Genomic DNA, 14,799 nt, shown 5'->3' on the forward strand with positions numbered 1-14,799 from the left:
CACCTTCTGGTGAGTGCCCAGTCCTGAGCCCAGCTGAGCTCTAGGGATATCCATGATTGTACAGACACACGTGACCCCAAAGCATCAGCATCACTGGGTTAGGAACCTTAATTTCTTTAGTTCAATCTTTTAGACCAACTTTTTTGCCTGCAGCTCTGGGTCCCGACCTGAGAAAAAAGATCCAAGGTCTCAATACTCGATATCCCCTTCCCAGGTTGGCTCTGGGAAGCTCGCAAGTAGAACCTGATGTTGCACGCCCTCTGCTGGTCATTCCTAGCACTGTCTTCTCCCCCCCAAGGCAAAAAAACAACAACAAATGACCCCTTTGAATCTTTCTGGTAGTGATCAGTGTAGGTTCCAAACACGCAGGGAGGTGCCCGGAGAGTAGCAGGGAGTTAGGTCTCTGGTCAGTGTTCAATCAGAGTACAGGATCAGAACTGAATCTGTGGATGAGTTCAAATAATCTGTATCAAGATTGGGGTTCACCCATGTCTAGGAGGTGGGCTAAGGCTGAGGCTGGGTTTGGGGAACTGTCTGGTTCAGCACTAAGACTGAGGTCAGTGTCTCAGGCTGAGGCCAAAGTTGGGACTCAGTGTGGGACTGAAGTCTGGGCTCAAGTGTCAGCATGACGTATGTATCCAGATGAGATGCTGAGAGTCTGACTTCAGGGAGAAGTCAGTCTGCATCCACGGTAAGGGGGTCAATGCAGCATTCCTTACTATACCAGGTAGAAGCCCCAGGTAATACACACCAGCCACTGGAGAACTCAGGCAGAGATATTGCCAGGCAAGAAGTGTAAGAGACGGAGGACAGAATGAGGGGGTCACTAATTTCTAGGGACATCCCAAACTTAAAGATGGTAATGGGCACGCTAGAGCCCCTTGTCTCTTCAGAGGGTAGATCCCGGTATTCTAGTTCCAGCTTCCTGTTAAAGCCCCCCAATAACCCTAGTACTTCCACATACAAATCAAGTACAATTTGGGGACAGGAGAGTCCAAGGGCCGGTCCTGTCACTGCAGAGCGCTGGCAGCTGTGGGAGTAGTCTTTCTTTCCCTCAGGATTCTCTGTTTCTACTGGCAACAGCCGCCTGGTAGCCTCCCACACCCAGATCTTAGCAACTGTGGGAGCCCCTGGCAACTGTTGCCATGGTGACAAGACAGGGAACTGAGAACCAGTTGGAGAGGGAGACTTCCTCTGGAGCCTTCAGGATATGTGCAAGATAGGGGGCTCCCCCTCCCGTACAGTCTAGGAGGGAACATGTGTTCCTGTCTAAACACCTCCTCACTGGCACACACCCCCACCCCTGCCCCCGGGTTCCGGTTCCTTCAGGGTGAGGAAATGAGGGACACCTAGGATTATGACGTCTCCATGGGAAGGAAGGGTGAGTAGGGTGTTTGGAACCCACACGATCAAAGGTGCAGTCATACACCAGCAGACACGATGTCAGTGTGTCAAAAGCCATGAAGCCGCACTCCATCGGCTCTGTCGTGTAGATACAGGCCTGTGCAGTCATTTAATCACACACGTACACTAACACAAAATCACACACCTACAGCAAATAACACAGAATCAGACACACTACCACACACAAATCATTACATAAATAATTACACAAATTTCATTATAGATACAACAGTACAAATAACTCCCAATCAGAGTCAAACATTTACAGATGCACTCACACCAGCTATCCGTGAACAAACAGAGTAACAGTTAACTTTGTGGAGCACTAACTACTGCCAAGCTCAGAACTAGGAGCATTACATGTGTTACCTTAATTAACCCTCATAACAACCCTCTGAGGTACTGCTGTTGTCTATCCCCATTCTACAAAGAAGGAAATGAGGCACAGATATGGCAAGAAACCTGACAAAGTCTACAATCTATCTCACGAGCCTACATTCTTATTCCCTATGCCTTACTGTGCACCCTGGTTCCTCACACACACACAACTGACACCAAGGGCAAGGGGATAGAGGGCAGCAAAAGCACCCCCAGGGCAGACAAAGGAGTCCATGCCATCAGTACCTGAAGGCACAGCCCTGCACCCTCAAAGGTCTAAGCCTACACGTTAGCATTAGCAGGGACCAGGTAAGGGCCGGTGACTAAACTCTCTGCCTCCGTGTTGGCACAGGCAAGGCTGGAGGAGGCAGCATAGACAGAACTGGAATGGGAAGAAGCAGAGCCACCCACAGCCCAGGCCCCCATGCATCTGGAGGTGGGGGGGATGAAAGCCCCCAAATCTAAAAAGCCAGCACCTGTTCTGGGACCCCTCATCCTACTTTGCCTATCTCCATGTCACATTATTCCATTCCGTCATCACCCCAACTCCCATACCTTCCTCATCATCCTCACCCCATCTCTCTGTCCCAGTCTTTTGCTGCTCACCCACCTCCCCTCCCCTCTATTCCTTGTTCCCCACTTCCCCTTCCCTTCTCATCTTCTCCCTCCTTCCCTCCCCCTCCCACTCACCTCACCTCCCCTGCCCTCCTATCTTCATTCCCCAAACCCCACCTCCTCTCTATTCTCCTCTTACCCCACTTCCTTTCCTTTCTTCACACCCCTTTACACCGGGGATCCCCACAGGGAAGACTAGAAAGAAGACAAGTAGTAGAGACTGTGCAGACCTGCCTCAGGACCCCTAGACCTCTCTCCTGCCCTGCTCTGCTCTATAGCCTAGGTATTGATGCCCTCTACAAGCCACACGTTCCAGTTCTGTCCAGTTTGCATGTCTCTGAAAAAAAACTCTGTATCTGAAAAAAAATGGCAAAGAAAGAGAGGTGAGAGCTTCTGCCTTTCCTTTGTCCTTAAACCCTCCAAAAATTCCTTTCCCCTCTTCACCCCCGGGTTACCCCCTCCCCACCCCGGTTCCCTCTAGCACAGATGGGCCTGGGAGACAGTAACGTGGGCGCAAGGCACCGTGTCTGCTCAAGCGTCGGCTTCCGCTGGCAACCACCTCCGCAGCCCTGCCTGCTCTGAACAGCGGGGATACTGGGGTTGAGATTTAATGGGGAGTGGGGGTGGGGTGGGACTGAGATGGGAGATTCTGAGGGTGTTAAGAAAAAAGACCATGTGGAGCTGAGATGAGGGGTTATAAAGGGGAGCTAGGATAGGGGAGCATACAGAATTAAGAATAGGAAAAGACAGAAGATCATGGGGGAAAGACATTATACTGGGCCAACAGGAAGGAAAAACGATGGGGGGCTAAAATGTGGAACTCAAAGGGGAAGTAGGATGAAAGATTATAGGAAGAACTTTAATATGGATTGTGGGGGTTGCTGAGAGGGGGCTGCTCACGAGGGAGCTGGGATGTGGAGATTATACAGAGAATAAAAAGGGTACTCAGAAAGGGAATCACGGAGGTGCTAAACCTGAGAACTACCACGTTACGAAGCAGAGAGCAGAAGGGCACTTAAACTCTGCACGTCTATCTGGGAATGTTTCGAAATTCAGTTAGGTCACATCAGGTCAACTCCGGGTCAAGGTAAGGTAAAGCTAAATCAGGTCAGATCGAAGTCTCCCTGGAAGACGGGTTAAGAAGGGGTGACCTTTTGACCCTGGTCCAGAGACTACAGCTCCCAGAGTGCACTTTCTATCCCCTATCCTCCTAAATGATGAAAGAAGAGAATGCCCATAGTCACCAACTGGTGGGTGCAGTTTTCCTTTAAGGCTGCCTTTGACGTTGCACGGGTTCCAGAAGGTTCTCCCGGGATTCGAGCAGTGGCCAGTACGTCCCACCTTCTCAAACCGGAGATTGGACTAATATAGTTGCGCAGTCCCCCTCCCAGCTGGGATCTGAGCGCCACACACCAACCAATAAAATCAAAGGGCGCGTTGAGTTGCCGCCCTCTGTCCGTTTCACCAATGACACGACGGGATAGTGAAGAGGTGTGGTTGACTGATCCCAAATTGCACCAATCAGACCCACACCAATCACTGCCAGGAATGTGTGCGTGTGTGGCCGGGTGACAGGGGCGGAGAATGGGAGGGTATCACCGAGCCACTCGTTGAAAGCTGTCCAATTACAGCAGAGGCTGAGCTGAGTGACGGGCACACAGCGCAATGGGTGGCGCGGAGGCGGAGCCGTGGGGGCGGGTTCCCGGGCCCGCTGTCTGCGGCCGGCGGGCAGGCGACTCCTGTCCCAAGTGGAGGCAGCGGAGCCGGAGCCGGGGGAGGGGGTAGCGGCTGTCTGACCCACCGCGGAGGCGCCCGCAGCAACTCACCGGTGAGGGTGCCGAGCTAGCACTCGGGGATCCCGGGAGTGGGGGCATCTTGAAGCCAGAGGTCCTGGTGTCAGGGGGTTGGGACACTGAGGGCCCATCGGCTCCTTCTTCCCTGGGGGTGCGGGGACCCGGGCTCTGCAAGGTGCTGGTTGTCGGCGACTCTCTTACAGGGGGCAGCCAGCGTCTGAGCCGGGGGAGGGGGCAGCGGGCCGGGTCAGATTGGGTTCCGTGGGGTGGAGACGTTTCTGAGCCAGCCCTGCCAGCCAGTACCGGTGACATCACCGACCACCCTCCCCCGCCGGAGCCCCCTCCCCTCTCCTCCCCTTCTCTCCTCTCCGCGCCTTTTGTCCCGGCGGAGCGCTGCCCTGCCCCTCCCCTCCCCGCCCATCTGTGAGGGAGGAGACTCCCCGTCAGTGACTTCATTGAGTAGGTTCTTGGGGATTGGGGTCGGGTCCTCCCAGGAAAGAGGCAAGAGGAACTCACTGCCTCTCAGGCCCTCACAGACAACCACACCTGTCACAGCACACGCTCGCACTGCCAGCCTTACAGTCACAGCCATACAGCCATTCACAATCAGCCAGACATTGCTGCCCCTGAGAGCAGGTGGTCGCTATCCCTTCACTCTCCACACCTGGGGATCAGGTCCAGCTCCTGCTGCACCGGACAGGCCTTGCTGGGCCAAGTGCCTATGAGAACCTGAGGAGGTGGCTTCCAGAGCTACAGCTCTCCCAGCAGCTCCAGTGGAGCAATCTGAGGTGAGGGGCTGGGCTGGGCATGTTTAAGCGCACAGTGCTCTCCTGCCCATCCCCAGCAGCACCCCCACTGCAGGCCCGAGGAGCTTTCCGGAGCTTCCCACACTTCTGGGGAGAAGACTTCTTAGCCAGCTTGATGTTTAAAATTCAGCTGGAGCCCTTAAAACTTCGAGCCTGGACGCTGAATGGGTTTGTAAAGTTTCGGTAAGTCCCTCCGGAGAATGGCACTCATACTCATACCAAGTCAAATTCTCCACATCACATCCCCCTCCATTGCCTCCTGCTTCTTCCATCTCATCCTCATCTCATCCTCATTACATAAAGAACCCCTTCTACCTCCCCCTACATTTGAATGAAGTGCACCCCTTTATCATTCTTCTCCTATACCAAACCCTTCAGGCATCCATTTTCCACAGACATCTCCAGTATTTCAACTCTCTACATCTCTCTTTCAACCCATTGGTAACCCATTTTCCACCTCAGCCATTTCCATTTGTCACACCTCATCCCCCTCCATCCGTACTTCATTTTCAGTATCAACCGTCTCCCTTCCCTATACCCTCTTGCCATTTCTCCTCATATTTCATTCCTGCCTCTCCATTAACACCCTCTTCATTCTTCTCCATCAAAGGCAGTGCCATGCCATGGGGCTCCTTTGTCATTCCAACACGTGGCTTGTGGGTAGGGGGAGGGAGGGAGAAAAGGAGGAGGAAAAAGGCAATTCTGAAAGAGCTTGCCCTGTGTCTGTAGAGGCAAGAGGATTACAGGTCTAGAACGCCTAGCAGGTGGGTGCCAGGGAGGAAGTTGGCTGGATGAAGAAAGAGGTAATACAGGGACAGCAAGGAGAATGGGAGAATTGGCAAGACGGTCCACGTGCCCTCTGCCTAGAAGCTGCTATCGTTCTCTGGGGGCACCCTCTCCCTGTGCTAGGGTTGCTTCCCAGTCCCGGGGAGGGGGGGGTGTGGGCTGAGGCAGAGATGGCAGACCACCCCCAGCTCCCTCTCAGACGGCTTTTACTGCTGCTTCCGAAAATGGCTGGCCTCCCCCAGATGCTCTTTCTTCTCTGCCTCCTCCAACCTCAGCCTCCCCAGCCAGGCGTGACACGCTGGTAGGGGGAGAAGGGGGTGTACCCGCCTTTTTGGAGCGTTCTCTTCATCAGTGAGGTGACTCCCAGAACCATGAATCAACCCAGCCACCTGTGACAGACCCTGTGGGGGCAGGAGCCAGGGCCGTTGTCCTACCCACCTGGAGGCTTGAGGCCTCTTCTTACCAATTACAGCCCTCACTCCTGCCAAGAAACCCTGTACCCCTCGCTGAAGCAGTCAGAGGCAGAAAAGCAGGCCTTAACAGTGGCTGCCAGCCCAGGACATTGCTAGAAAGACTCCGGTTCTCTGGGCTTTGGCAGGGGTTGGCCAAATCTCAGAAAGGTTGGAGAATGGCTTCTGGCCATTCCCACAAATAGCTCTAGCTACAGAAAAGTCCCGTTCCCTTCATAGCCACCACTTATTAGAGACATTGGTGGAGGGACATTAGCATCGAAGAATTAGAGCCCTTTGTTTCTCCCTCACATAACAAGTGGCCTTGCAGCCAGCTTAGACGGGACTATCAGAGGAGCATGGACCTGGCACTGGGCCAGATGGGAAACCACAGGACAGGTGAGAGGCAGGGACTGGTAGGGAAGGTATTAAGGAAACAGAAGTTAATGCCCAATTATCTCCTAACAACTAAGGTTTAAAAAGGTCCTACCCCCAGGATGCTTTTGTTCACTAACACTGGTGCTTAGGCGACACAGACTTGTCTTCACACACAGTTTTGTGTGTAGACACTGGGAAATGAGTAAAGGGAACTGTTGCATTGGTTGGGGGAAGGACAGTGTCACCCGCCCCGCCCCCCCAATAATGAGGGAATTAGAAACAGCAGTTTCCAAAGGCTGTGAATCATCCTCTGATGTGAGTCACACGTGAGGCTTAGCATAGTATGGGAAGCGGGGGCAGGGAGGCCTGGGGTCTCCAATGGCAGAGAGCACTCCAGGCACCCACACCCTGACTCAGCCTGGCTGGCCAGGACAGCTGGCTGAAGACCTGGGCTTGTCCCCAGGCCTGGGCTACTGCTGCAGCTGACCTTAGCCGGGCACCATGCCTGAGGCATGGCGTAGGAACCCACGCTGCTCAGGTGACCTCATCCAGTACACTGATCTTCACTCGCTTCTGTCCGTGGGCTTGTCAGTCCATGGTGCCACCTCACTCAGCAAGGCCTTTCAGGGGTCCTCGGTCTGGCCCAAGGGCCTGGGCCTTAGCCTAGCCCCAGGAAGTGGGCCGCAGCCCCCAGCTTCCTGCTGGGAAAACCCAGGAACTCAGGAAAGAATCACAGACTCCTAGAATGTCAGAGCTGGAAGAGATCATCTAGTCCAAACCTTTCATTTTACTGATGAGGAATCAGAGGCCCAGAGAACAGGCATGAGCTGCTGAAAGTCACACAGTGACTTTTAGGGATTGTAGGATTATCAGGAGCAGGGCTGGGGCAGAAGGAATAGGGGCATCAAGGATTGGCCCTGGATTTCTTTCAGAAACAAGGAGACCAGTGCCGGTCCAGTGGCTGTGATGGGAAAGGATTATTACAAGATTCTTGGGATCCCATCGGGAGCCAATGAGGATGAGATCAAGAAAGCCTATCGGAAGATGGCCTTGAAGTACCACCCAGACAAGAACAAAGAACCCAACGCGGAGGAGAAATTTAAGGAGATTGCAGAGGCCTATGATGTGCTGAGTGACCCTAAGAAACGCGGCCTGTATGACCAGTACGGGGAGGAAGGTAAGAGGGCAGTGCTCCAGCCTAATACTGGACCCCTGTCCTTGTTTGGGGTCCTGGGTGGCCCAGTTCTCACAGCAGAGAACTGGAAGCTGAGGAGGGGGTGAGGGAGGCAAGTGTTCCCAACACTGACACCCAGAGGAGAAAACAGACCACCCACTACCCAGCCTCGGCTTACCAAAGTTCTCCCCGCCTCTGTCTGCCCCTCTCCCTCCTTAAGTTCAGGCCTTGGGAGGTCTGCAGCACAAACCAGAGGCTTTCCCCCCTCCCTTTTTGCCCTCCCAGCCTTATTAGTCCTGCCTGAAGTCCCTGCTGCTTCATTGGCTGATGGGGAAGGTTAGGGAAAGGGAGTGTGTGGCTTTCTGAGGACAAAGCATTTACATTCATCAGCATAAAAGTTTGGCCCTTAAGCTACCTGGGAATTAACCACTGGAGCTCTGAGCTGGAGAGATGGCTGTCCCCTTTTCTGCCCCCTCCCTGCCCACTTGAGGTCATCAGAACAGAGGCGGAGCTTCACCTCCCTGAGGAAGTGGCAGGGATCCAAGGGTGGAAAGGGAACTGCTGCTGGCATTTTGCCCCCTCCCTGGGGTAGCTAGTGGTCCTGCACACAGTGGCAGGAAAAGCCCAAATAAAGCCTCCGAGAGGGCGGCCCCTCCCAGCACATCCCACGGGCATGATGTAGCTGCTAATTCTGGGCCTGCCCCTCAGAGCCGCCTGCCACCCGCCAGCCACAGGCACCTGTCAGGCTATATTAAGAGACATAGTCACAGCTGAGGACTCTCCTTCCCGGGAGGAACTGTCCTCCCTCCCCAGTGGCATCCACCTTTTTTCCACATTCTCCTTCTCACTCTCCCCATTCTAGCCTCAAAATTAGATGGGCTAACCATATGTATCATACCTTGACACAGAGCAGACACTCAAATGAATGTTCTTTTTCTTCTCCTCTCTGCTGTGTGTTCCATGCCCCATGCTGTGCTCCCCAGTCCTCCCAGACCCCTCCTCTGATTCTTCAGTCTAGTTCCTTCCATTTTTCCTTGCTCACCTACTAGACTTGCCAACTCCCAGATTCACCAGGTATCTTCTGGAATCCTCAGTATTCTCTCAGCTAAGAAATTTTTCTCCCTGGGATGGAAGGATGGGAGCAGTAGGGGTGGGGAAGAGGGAAGCTGTGCAAATACCATGCCACCATGTGACCTGTCTAGGAATTGCACTCATTCCTCTACTTGGCCTCACCTTTGTTTAAGAAGAAGGTGGGAGCTGGGAGAGCTCCCTGGAAACTTCACCCCTCCTGAATGACCAAGCCTAAGTGAAGGTCAAAGCTCAGCCCCTATTCCCAGACACCGAGTTCTAATGCAGATATACATCCCAGGAAGGCTCCTGAGGACGTAGAAGGGAAAGGCAGCCTTGGAAATGTGGGTTATAAAGTTTCTGTTCGCTCTGCCTCCTCCCCAACAACCAGACAGAACAATTGTGCACATAGACTGTGCTCAGCCCTCGCTGGGGACAAGTTGTTCCCAGCTTTAAAAGGAGGTGGTAGTAGTGCAGCAGGAATCCCTACAGAGAAATTACCCCTTGCCGTCATCGTCAGTCCAACCTCCCTGTCACACTGTGCTCTGCCAAGCTTCTTGAACTCACCTAATAATCAGACCCTCCACAGAAGAACAGACCCTGAGTCTCAGGGGAGGGGTGAAGAGGCAGCTGCCACAAGTCTCTGAACTGCCTGCCACTTGGCTTCTCTAATGAAATCCAAATCTGCCCTTGTGGTTCCAAGAAGTAAGAGGCCAATTTAGACTCAGGCTTCCACAGCCAATTGAAATTCTCGATAAAAGGCCTTAAAGAGAAGAGTCCCTTCCCCTAGCCTGGGCCCCACCCTGAGTCTACACATCCTAGATTATTTCTCAGTGTTAACCCTGCCTCACTCCTTCCCATGCCCCCTACTACCCTCATCACCACCAGTACCATCCCCCCATTAAGGCTGCCTCCAGGAATCTGAGCCCCTTAGTCAGGACCTGACTCCAGAGAGAGCAGCAGAGGTCACCACCCACAGTGTGCCCACTCATTCATGCATTTTGGTTGCTCTGACATTAAGTATGAGGTATAGGCCTTGGTGTTCTATAGCTCCAGGGAACTCCATTCCCATTGTAATCTATGTCTATCCAATGTGCAAATGGCACCCCCTGGAGTTGTGCAACACTGGGAAAACTTTTTCTAGAGAAATAGCTCCTCATCTCCAGAGCTTTCCTGAGTTTTTGGGCCCTCCTTATTTCCCATTTGGTCAGAAGTCAGGGAAAGAAGAAACCACGCTAGAAGCAGAGTAAGAGTTGGGACTATATCCCCACGTTATTTGGGACAGGTCACTTACTAACCCCGTCTGGTCAGATCCTGTCTGATTGCCTCTTGCCCGGTGTGTCTTTGGAGATAAGCAAAAATTGGGGAGCCAGGTATGACATGTAAAAATTTGGGAGCCAGCCACTCAAGACTGTGGGAGACATCTCTGGGTTATGGGTACATGGAAGAGATTACGGGACTGGAAGTCGCATCCTCCAAGGCTTCTAGTCTTAGCTTTTTCCACCTATTGGGTAACTCAGCCTCTTTGAACCTCAAGATGAGCTTCCTCAATAAACATAATTATAAAGAGTAAAATTAATCTTGCCAGAGAGTTTTCTTAATCTATTAGAACAGCCCTCTCTGTGGCAGTTAAAGATGTCTTCTTTCTCTAGGCCCAGGCGCTGGGAGCTAGAGGGCGAGGGGAGGAGCCTGGGGTGGGGCCAGGACAGCCCCACTGCCCCTAACTTCTCCTCCCTCCAGGCCTGAAGACTGGCGGTGGTTCATCAGGTGGCTCCAGTGGCTCCTTTCACTACACCTTTCACGGGGACCCCCATGCCACCTTTGCCTCCTTCTTTGGTGGCTCCAATCCCTTCGATATCTTCTTTGCCAGCAGCCGTTCCACTCGCCCCTTCAGTGGTTTTGACCCAGATGACATGGATGTGGATGATGATGAGGACCCATTTGGTGCCTTCGGCCGCTTTGGCTTCAATGGGCTGAGCAGGGGTCCAAGGCGAACCCCAGAACCACTGTACCCTCGACGCAAGGTGCAGGACCCACCTGTGGTGCATGAACTGCGGGTGTCCCTGGAGGAGATCTACCATGGCTCCACCAAGCGCATGAAGATTACGAGGCGGCGCCTCAACCCCGACGGGCGAACTGTGCGCACCGAGGACAAGATCCTGCACATTGTCATCAAGCGAGGCTGGAAGGAAGGCACCAAGATCACCTTCCCCAAAGAGGGCGACGCCACACCTGACAACATCCCTGCCGACATAGTCTTTGTGCTCAAAGACAAGCCCCACGCACACTTCCGCAGAGATGGTACCAACGTGCTCTACAGTGCTCTGATTAGCCTCAAGGAGGTGCGTCCCGGGTCAGGTGGCGTGTGTGACGAGGGGGTGATAGGGCCATCCTTTCCCCGCTTCAGTCTTTCTCCCTCTTCCCAATCACTCTCCCCTGCCTTTTTCTCACTCTGCCTCATTTTCCTCAGGCGCTGTGTGGCTGCACTGTGAACATTCCCACCATTGATGGCCGAGTGATCCCTTTGCCCTGCAATGACGTCATCAAGCCAGGCACCGTGAAGAGACTCCGTGGGGAGGGTCTCCCCTTCCCCAAGGTGCCCACCCAGCGCGGAGACCTCATTGTCGAGTTCAAAGTTCGCTTTCCAGACAGATTAACACCACAGACACGACAGATCCTTAAGCAGCACCTACCCTGTTCCTAGGCTCTGCCCCCGCCGGCCCAGAGTCTACCACAGCAATACCCCACACTCACCCCACCCACGTACACCCAGCTGGATGTCCACGGGACACTAGCAACTTTTTCTAAAATGCAAAAAAAGCCACTGGTTTTCAGGAAAATGTTTCTCTTCCTGACCCCTTTCAGAGCTGGGCTGCCTTGGGGAGTGGGAGGGAGGTGGGGAGAACTAGCCTAGGCCAGGGGTCAATTTTCACGTCACTCGCTTTGAATCCAGTTCCCACTCCAGTGGCTGGAGAGTGACCTGAGTGCTACTTGAAGATGTAGAGATTCCTTGTCCATGCCTGTATATATAGCATGTCCTTCCCCTCTCAGCTTTGCTAATACTTCCCCTCCCCCTCCCCTTCAGCTTCCTCCTGTTGGGGGAGGAAGAGAATAGAAAGGACACTGCTTTCCCACCCCAGCTTCACCCCCAGGTCCACAGTGTCCCGGGTTATCATACACATATTCACACACACAAAGCACTCACCTAGAGCTGTCTGTGCCTCTCCAGGGTTGAGATAGAAAGGGAAGGTCCATAACCCATGAACCAGGCCATTGAGCACGAGACACTTTTTATTTGGGGCAGGGAAGTGAATAGGGCCCTCAAGCAGCCTCCCTGACAGTTCCCCTGCCCAGTCCCCACAGAGCTGGAAGTTCTGTCCTCCCTGTTGCTCGCAGGAGTGTGTAAGGGCAGAGGGAGAGGAAGGGGGCCTACTGTATTAAAGCTAAGAGGCGGGGGCGGGATCCAACTCCCAGCCTTCATCAGGAAGGGAAAGGGCTTTGGGGTCAGGTAGCAGCTATTCCTCAGCAAGAGATTCAGGGTCACAGGTTTCTCCACACACCTCTGAACTCAGGGCCTAGCCACCCCCAAATTTCCAAATCCCATTTTTTGTGATATGTGAAGCTACTTATTTCTTACCCTTCATGGAGGCTGCGTGGGGAATTTCCAGCCTTTTGATGCCTGTGTGACCCCACCCCACTCCCACAGTTGTATAAAGGTCAAACAGTGAAGGAGCTAGGGGAAGAGTGATCCAGCAAGTCTTAGGGTGGGGTCTTTAGGTTTTCTCACTTTGACAAGCCCCTGAATGTTTTTATAGTAGTTTTTTTTTGTATTTTTTTGTAATGACAGTATTATGAAAAAAATAAAATATTTTAAAAATATGGCAGCTCAGCAGAAATAATGAACCTGGGATTGAGGGTGGATGTGCAGTGCCACTGTCAACCTTCTTCCAGGGCCCTGATCACCTTTGAGAAGCCCAAGCAGGCTTTCAATATACGGTAAAGCTAATTCCTCCCTTCCTCTAAGCCCAGACTCCTGGGATTTCCAAAATGTATACCCCAAATAGTAAAGACAGAAGATACCACCCACCTATTAGAAGAAACAAATTTATTTAGAAAGAATATCCTTGGTTATGAAAAACAGACTATCCTCTTTGAAGGATGTGCTAGCATGAGAACTAATAGATTTTCTCCATATGGACCGGAATTTTCCCTTGAGAAAAACTTCCCTCCTAGGAGGGAATGGAGGACTTTCTGGCTGACTAGAAGAGACAAATCCCTAAAGACAGCCTGGGGTCATGAAGAGGGCAGCTGGAGGTACCTAGCCTCCTTGGTCCAGGCTCATGGGACCTGGCTGGGGACACAGGCTCCCTGGGAGGCATGAACTCCGTGGCTGATCCTTAAATCTCATAATTTCCCAGGGATATCTGTCCTGGTCTCTAAGCTACCTGTCCCTGCTGAGACAACTCTGGTCCTCAGGGCCGGAGTGTCGTGCTGACTGCATGATGCACTTGGCACTTTCCTTGGATCTTGGTAGGAACGAGCCCTGTAGTTGCACAAATGCCAATCTGCAGACTCTGCCTAGGCCTGGACTTCCTCCTGGTGCTGATTTTCCTCCGTGCCTGAGGCCCAATTCTTCTCCAGGATTAGGTCCATGATGGCCATGCCCTCCTGAGCGCAGTGTCCCCAGTGCTGTGAAGACAGCTCTCCCTTCACCTGGTCCTGGGCTCCACACATGGGCTGACACTGAGTAGGCTTTTAATAGGGATCTTCTTGCCCTTGCCTTTTATCCTGGGACAATGCCAGTGAAGAAAGCTCCTCATCCTGTTACCCAAGGTACTTTCAGAAGAAGTCTGTCCCTTCCAGTGCAGAAACCAAAGGTTCTTGCTCACAAGGGTGTCTGCTACTCCCCTGGCCTGTGCTGGGAGAGCCCCAATCCTGCATCCTTTACTCAATGCTCTCCTATTTAGGGTCTTCTAAGGTTGTCCCTCTCTTCACTTGGGGCTAAATTCTTGTCCTGGCTCTTCCCTGAGATCTGAAGCTTTGGATCCAGGTCTGCTGGGCCAGACTGCTTCCTCTGTCTTCCATGTGGACACACAGGACCCAAGAAATTGTCACGTCCCCACTGAGTACTCTCGGGGGTGCAACTATGAGACCTTAGAAGCCAAGCTGTCTGAGGCCAGGAGCACTTCAATGAGAAAGCCCTGAAGCTGGCTCTGCAATTTTAGCCTTACGCTTCTTGGAGGTTGCATGGGGGATTTGTTGTCCTTTAATGCCTGTGTAACCTTACGCACGCGCGTGCACACACACACACACACAGAGAGCTATATAAAAGTCAAAATAGTAAAGGAGCTGAGGGAAAGACTGGATCAGCCAATTCCTGGGAAGCGAGGTCTTTATTGGATTTTCTCACTTTGACAAGCCCCTGAATCCTTTTATAGTAGTTGTGTGTGTGTGTATGTAACTTTGTAATGACAGTACTATACCAATTATTTGCTCATTTGTATGACTGTATTATGTTCTTTAAGGCTTGGTCATCCTGAATCTTGGGTACCCAGCACTCTCGAGGTGGGGGCATTCCTTGGTCACTGGAGCCCCTTGACCACTTAGATGGCCATTTACCGGGAGCTTCCAGGCATCTCCCAGCTCACTGATGCTCAGAACATCTTCTGATTTGGGCTTAGGAGCTAGAGTCTTCTTAGACTTCCCTATCTCCCTGAACTCTCAGGCCTTTGAAGAAATCCCTAAATTAATCTCCAACCTCCTTTTCCTAAAGTAGAAACTCCAAGACACTCCCCTCTGTGGTGATCCCCTCCAGTCACTCTTCTTTCTGTTCTCTGCCACTGGGGCACTTCTCCGTGGCTGGAGTCTGTTGAGACATAACTCCACTCTCATCCCTGAGTCATGTCCTACCACTGATTGACTTGGAGTGACTCTGGACTGCCTCTCTT

General features: G+C 52.6%; 1 protein-coding gene across 5 annotated transcripts; it reads left to right on the forward strand.

Annotated features, from left to right (window-relative positions):
* Positions 1-4,090: 4,090 nt before the first annotated feature.
* On the forward strand, positions 4,091-14,338 carry DNAJB5 (DnaJ heat shock protein family (Hsp40) member B5). Of its 5 annotated transcripts, none has more exons than XM_081067740.1 (5): positions 4,091-4,225; positions 5,035-5,179; positions 7,542-7,786; positions 10,592-11,193; positions 11,322-12,734. In XM_081067740.1, the coding sequence occupies exons 2-5, from the start codon at positions 5,112-5,114 to the stop codon at positions 11,553-11,555; spliced, it is 1,149 nt and encodes a 382-aa protein (XP_080923866.1). In that variant the 5' UTR covers positions 4,091-4,225; positions 5,035-5,111; the 3' UTR covers positions 11,556-12,734. The 5 variants fall into 5 exon arrangements, with proteins under 5 accessions (XP_080923866.1, XP_080923867.1, XP_080923865.1 ...); XM_081067739.1 differs by having other exon boundaries at positions 4,115-4,225; positions 5,038-5,179; XM_081067742.1 differs by having other exon boundaries at positions 4,151-4,225; positions 5,127-5,179.
* Positions 14,339-14,799: the final 461 nt, after the last annotated feature.

Source organism: Rhinolophus hipposideros (genome assembly GCF_964194185.1).
Source record: "Rhinolophus hipposideros genome assembly, chromosome: 11".
Taxonomy (NCBI): Eukaryota; Metazoa; Chordata; class Mammalia; order Chiroptera; family Rhinolophidae; genus Rhinolophus; species Rhinolophus hipposideros.

Coding starts and splice junctions, on each gene's coding strand:
- DNAJB5 (XM_081067738.1), top strand. CDS start 4,998: ATGTTTAAGCGCACAGTGCTCTCCTGCCCATCCCCAGCAGCACCCCCA. Junction 7,787..10,591: donor TGACCAGTACGGGGAGGAAG/GTAAGAGGGCAG, acceptor TCCTCCCTCCAG/GCCTGAAGACTGGCGGTGGT. Junction 11,194..11,321: donor CTCTGATTAGCCTCAAGGAG/GTGCGTCCCGGG, acceptor CATTTTCCTCAG/GCGCTGTGTGGCTGCACTGT.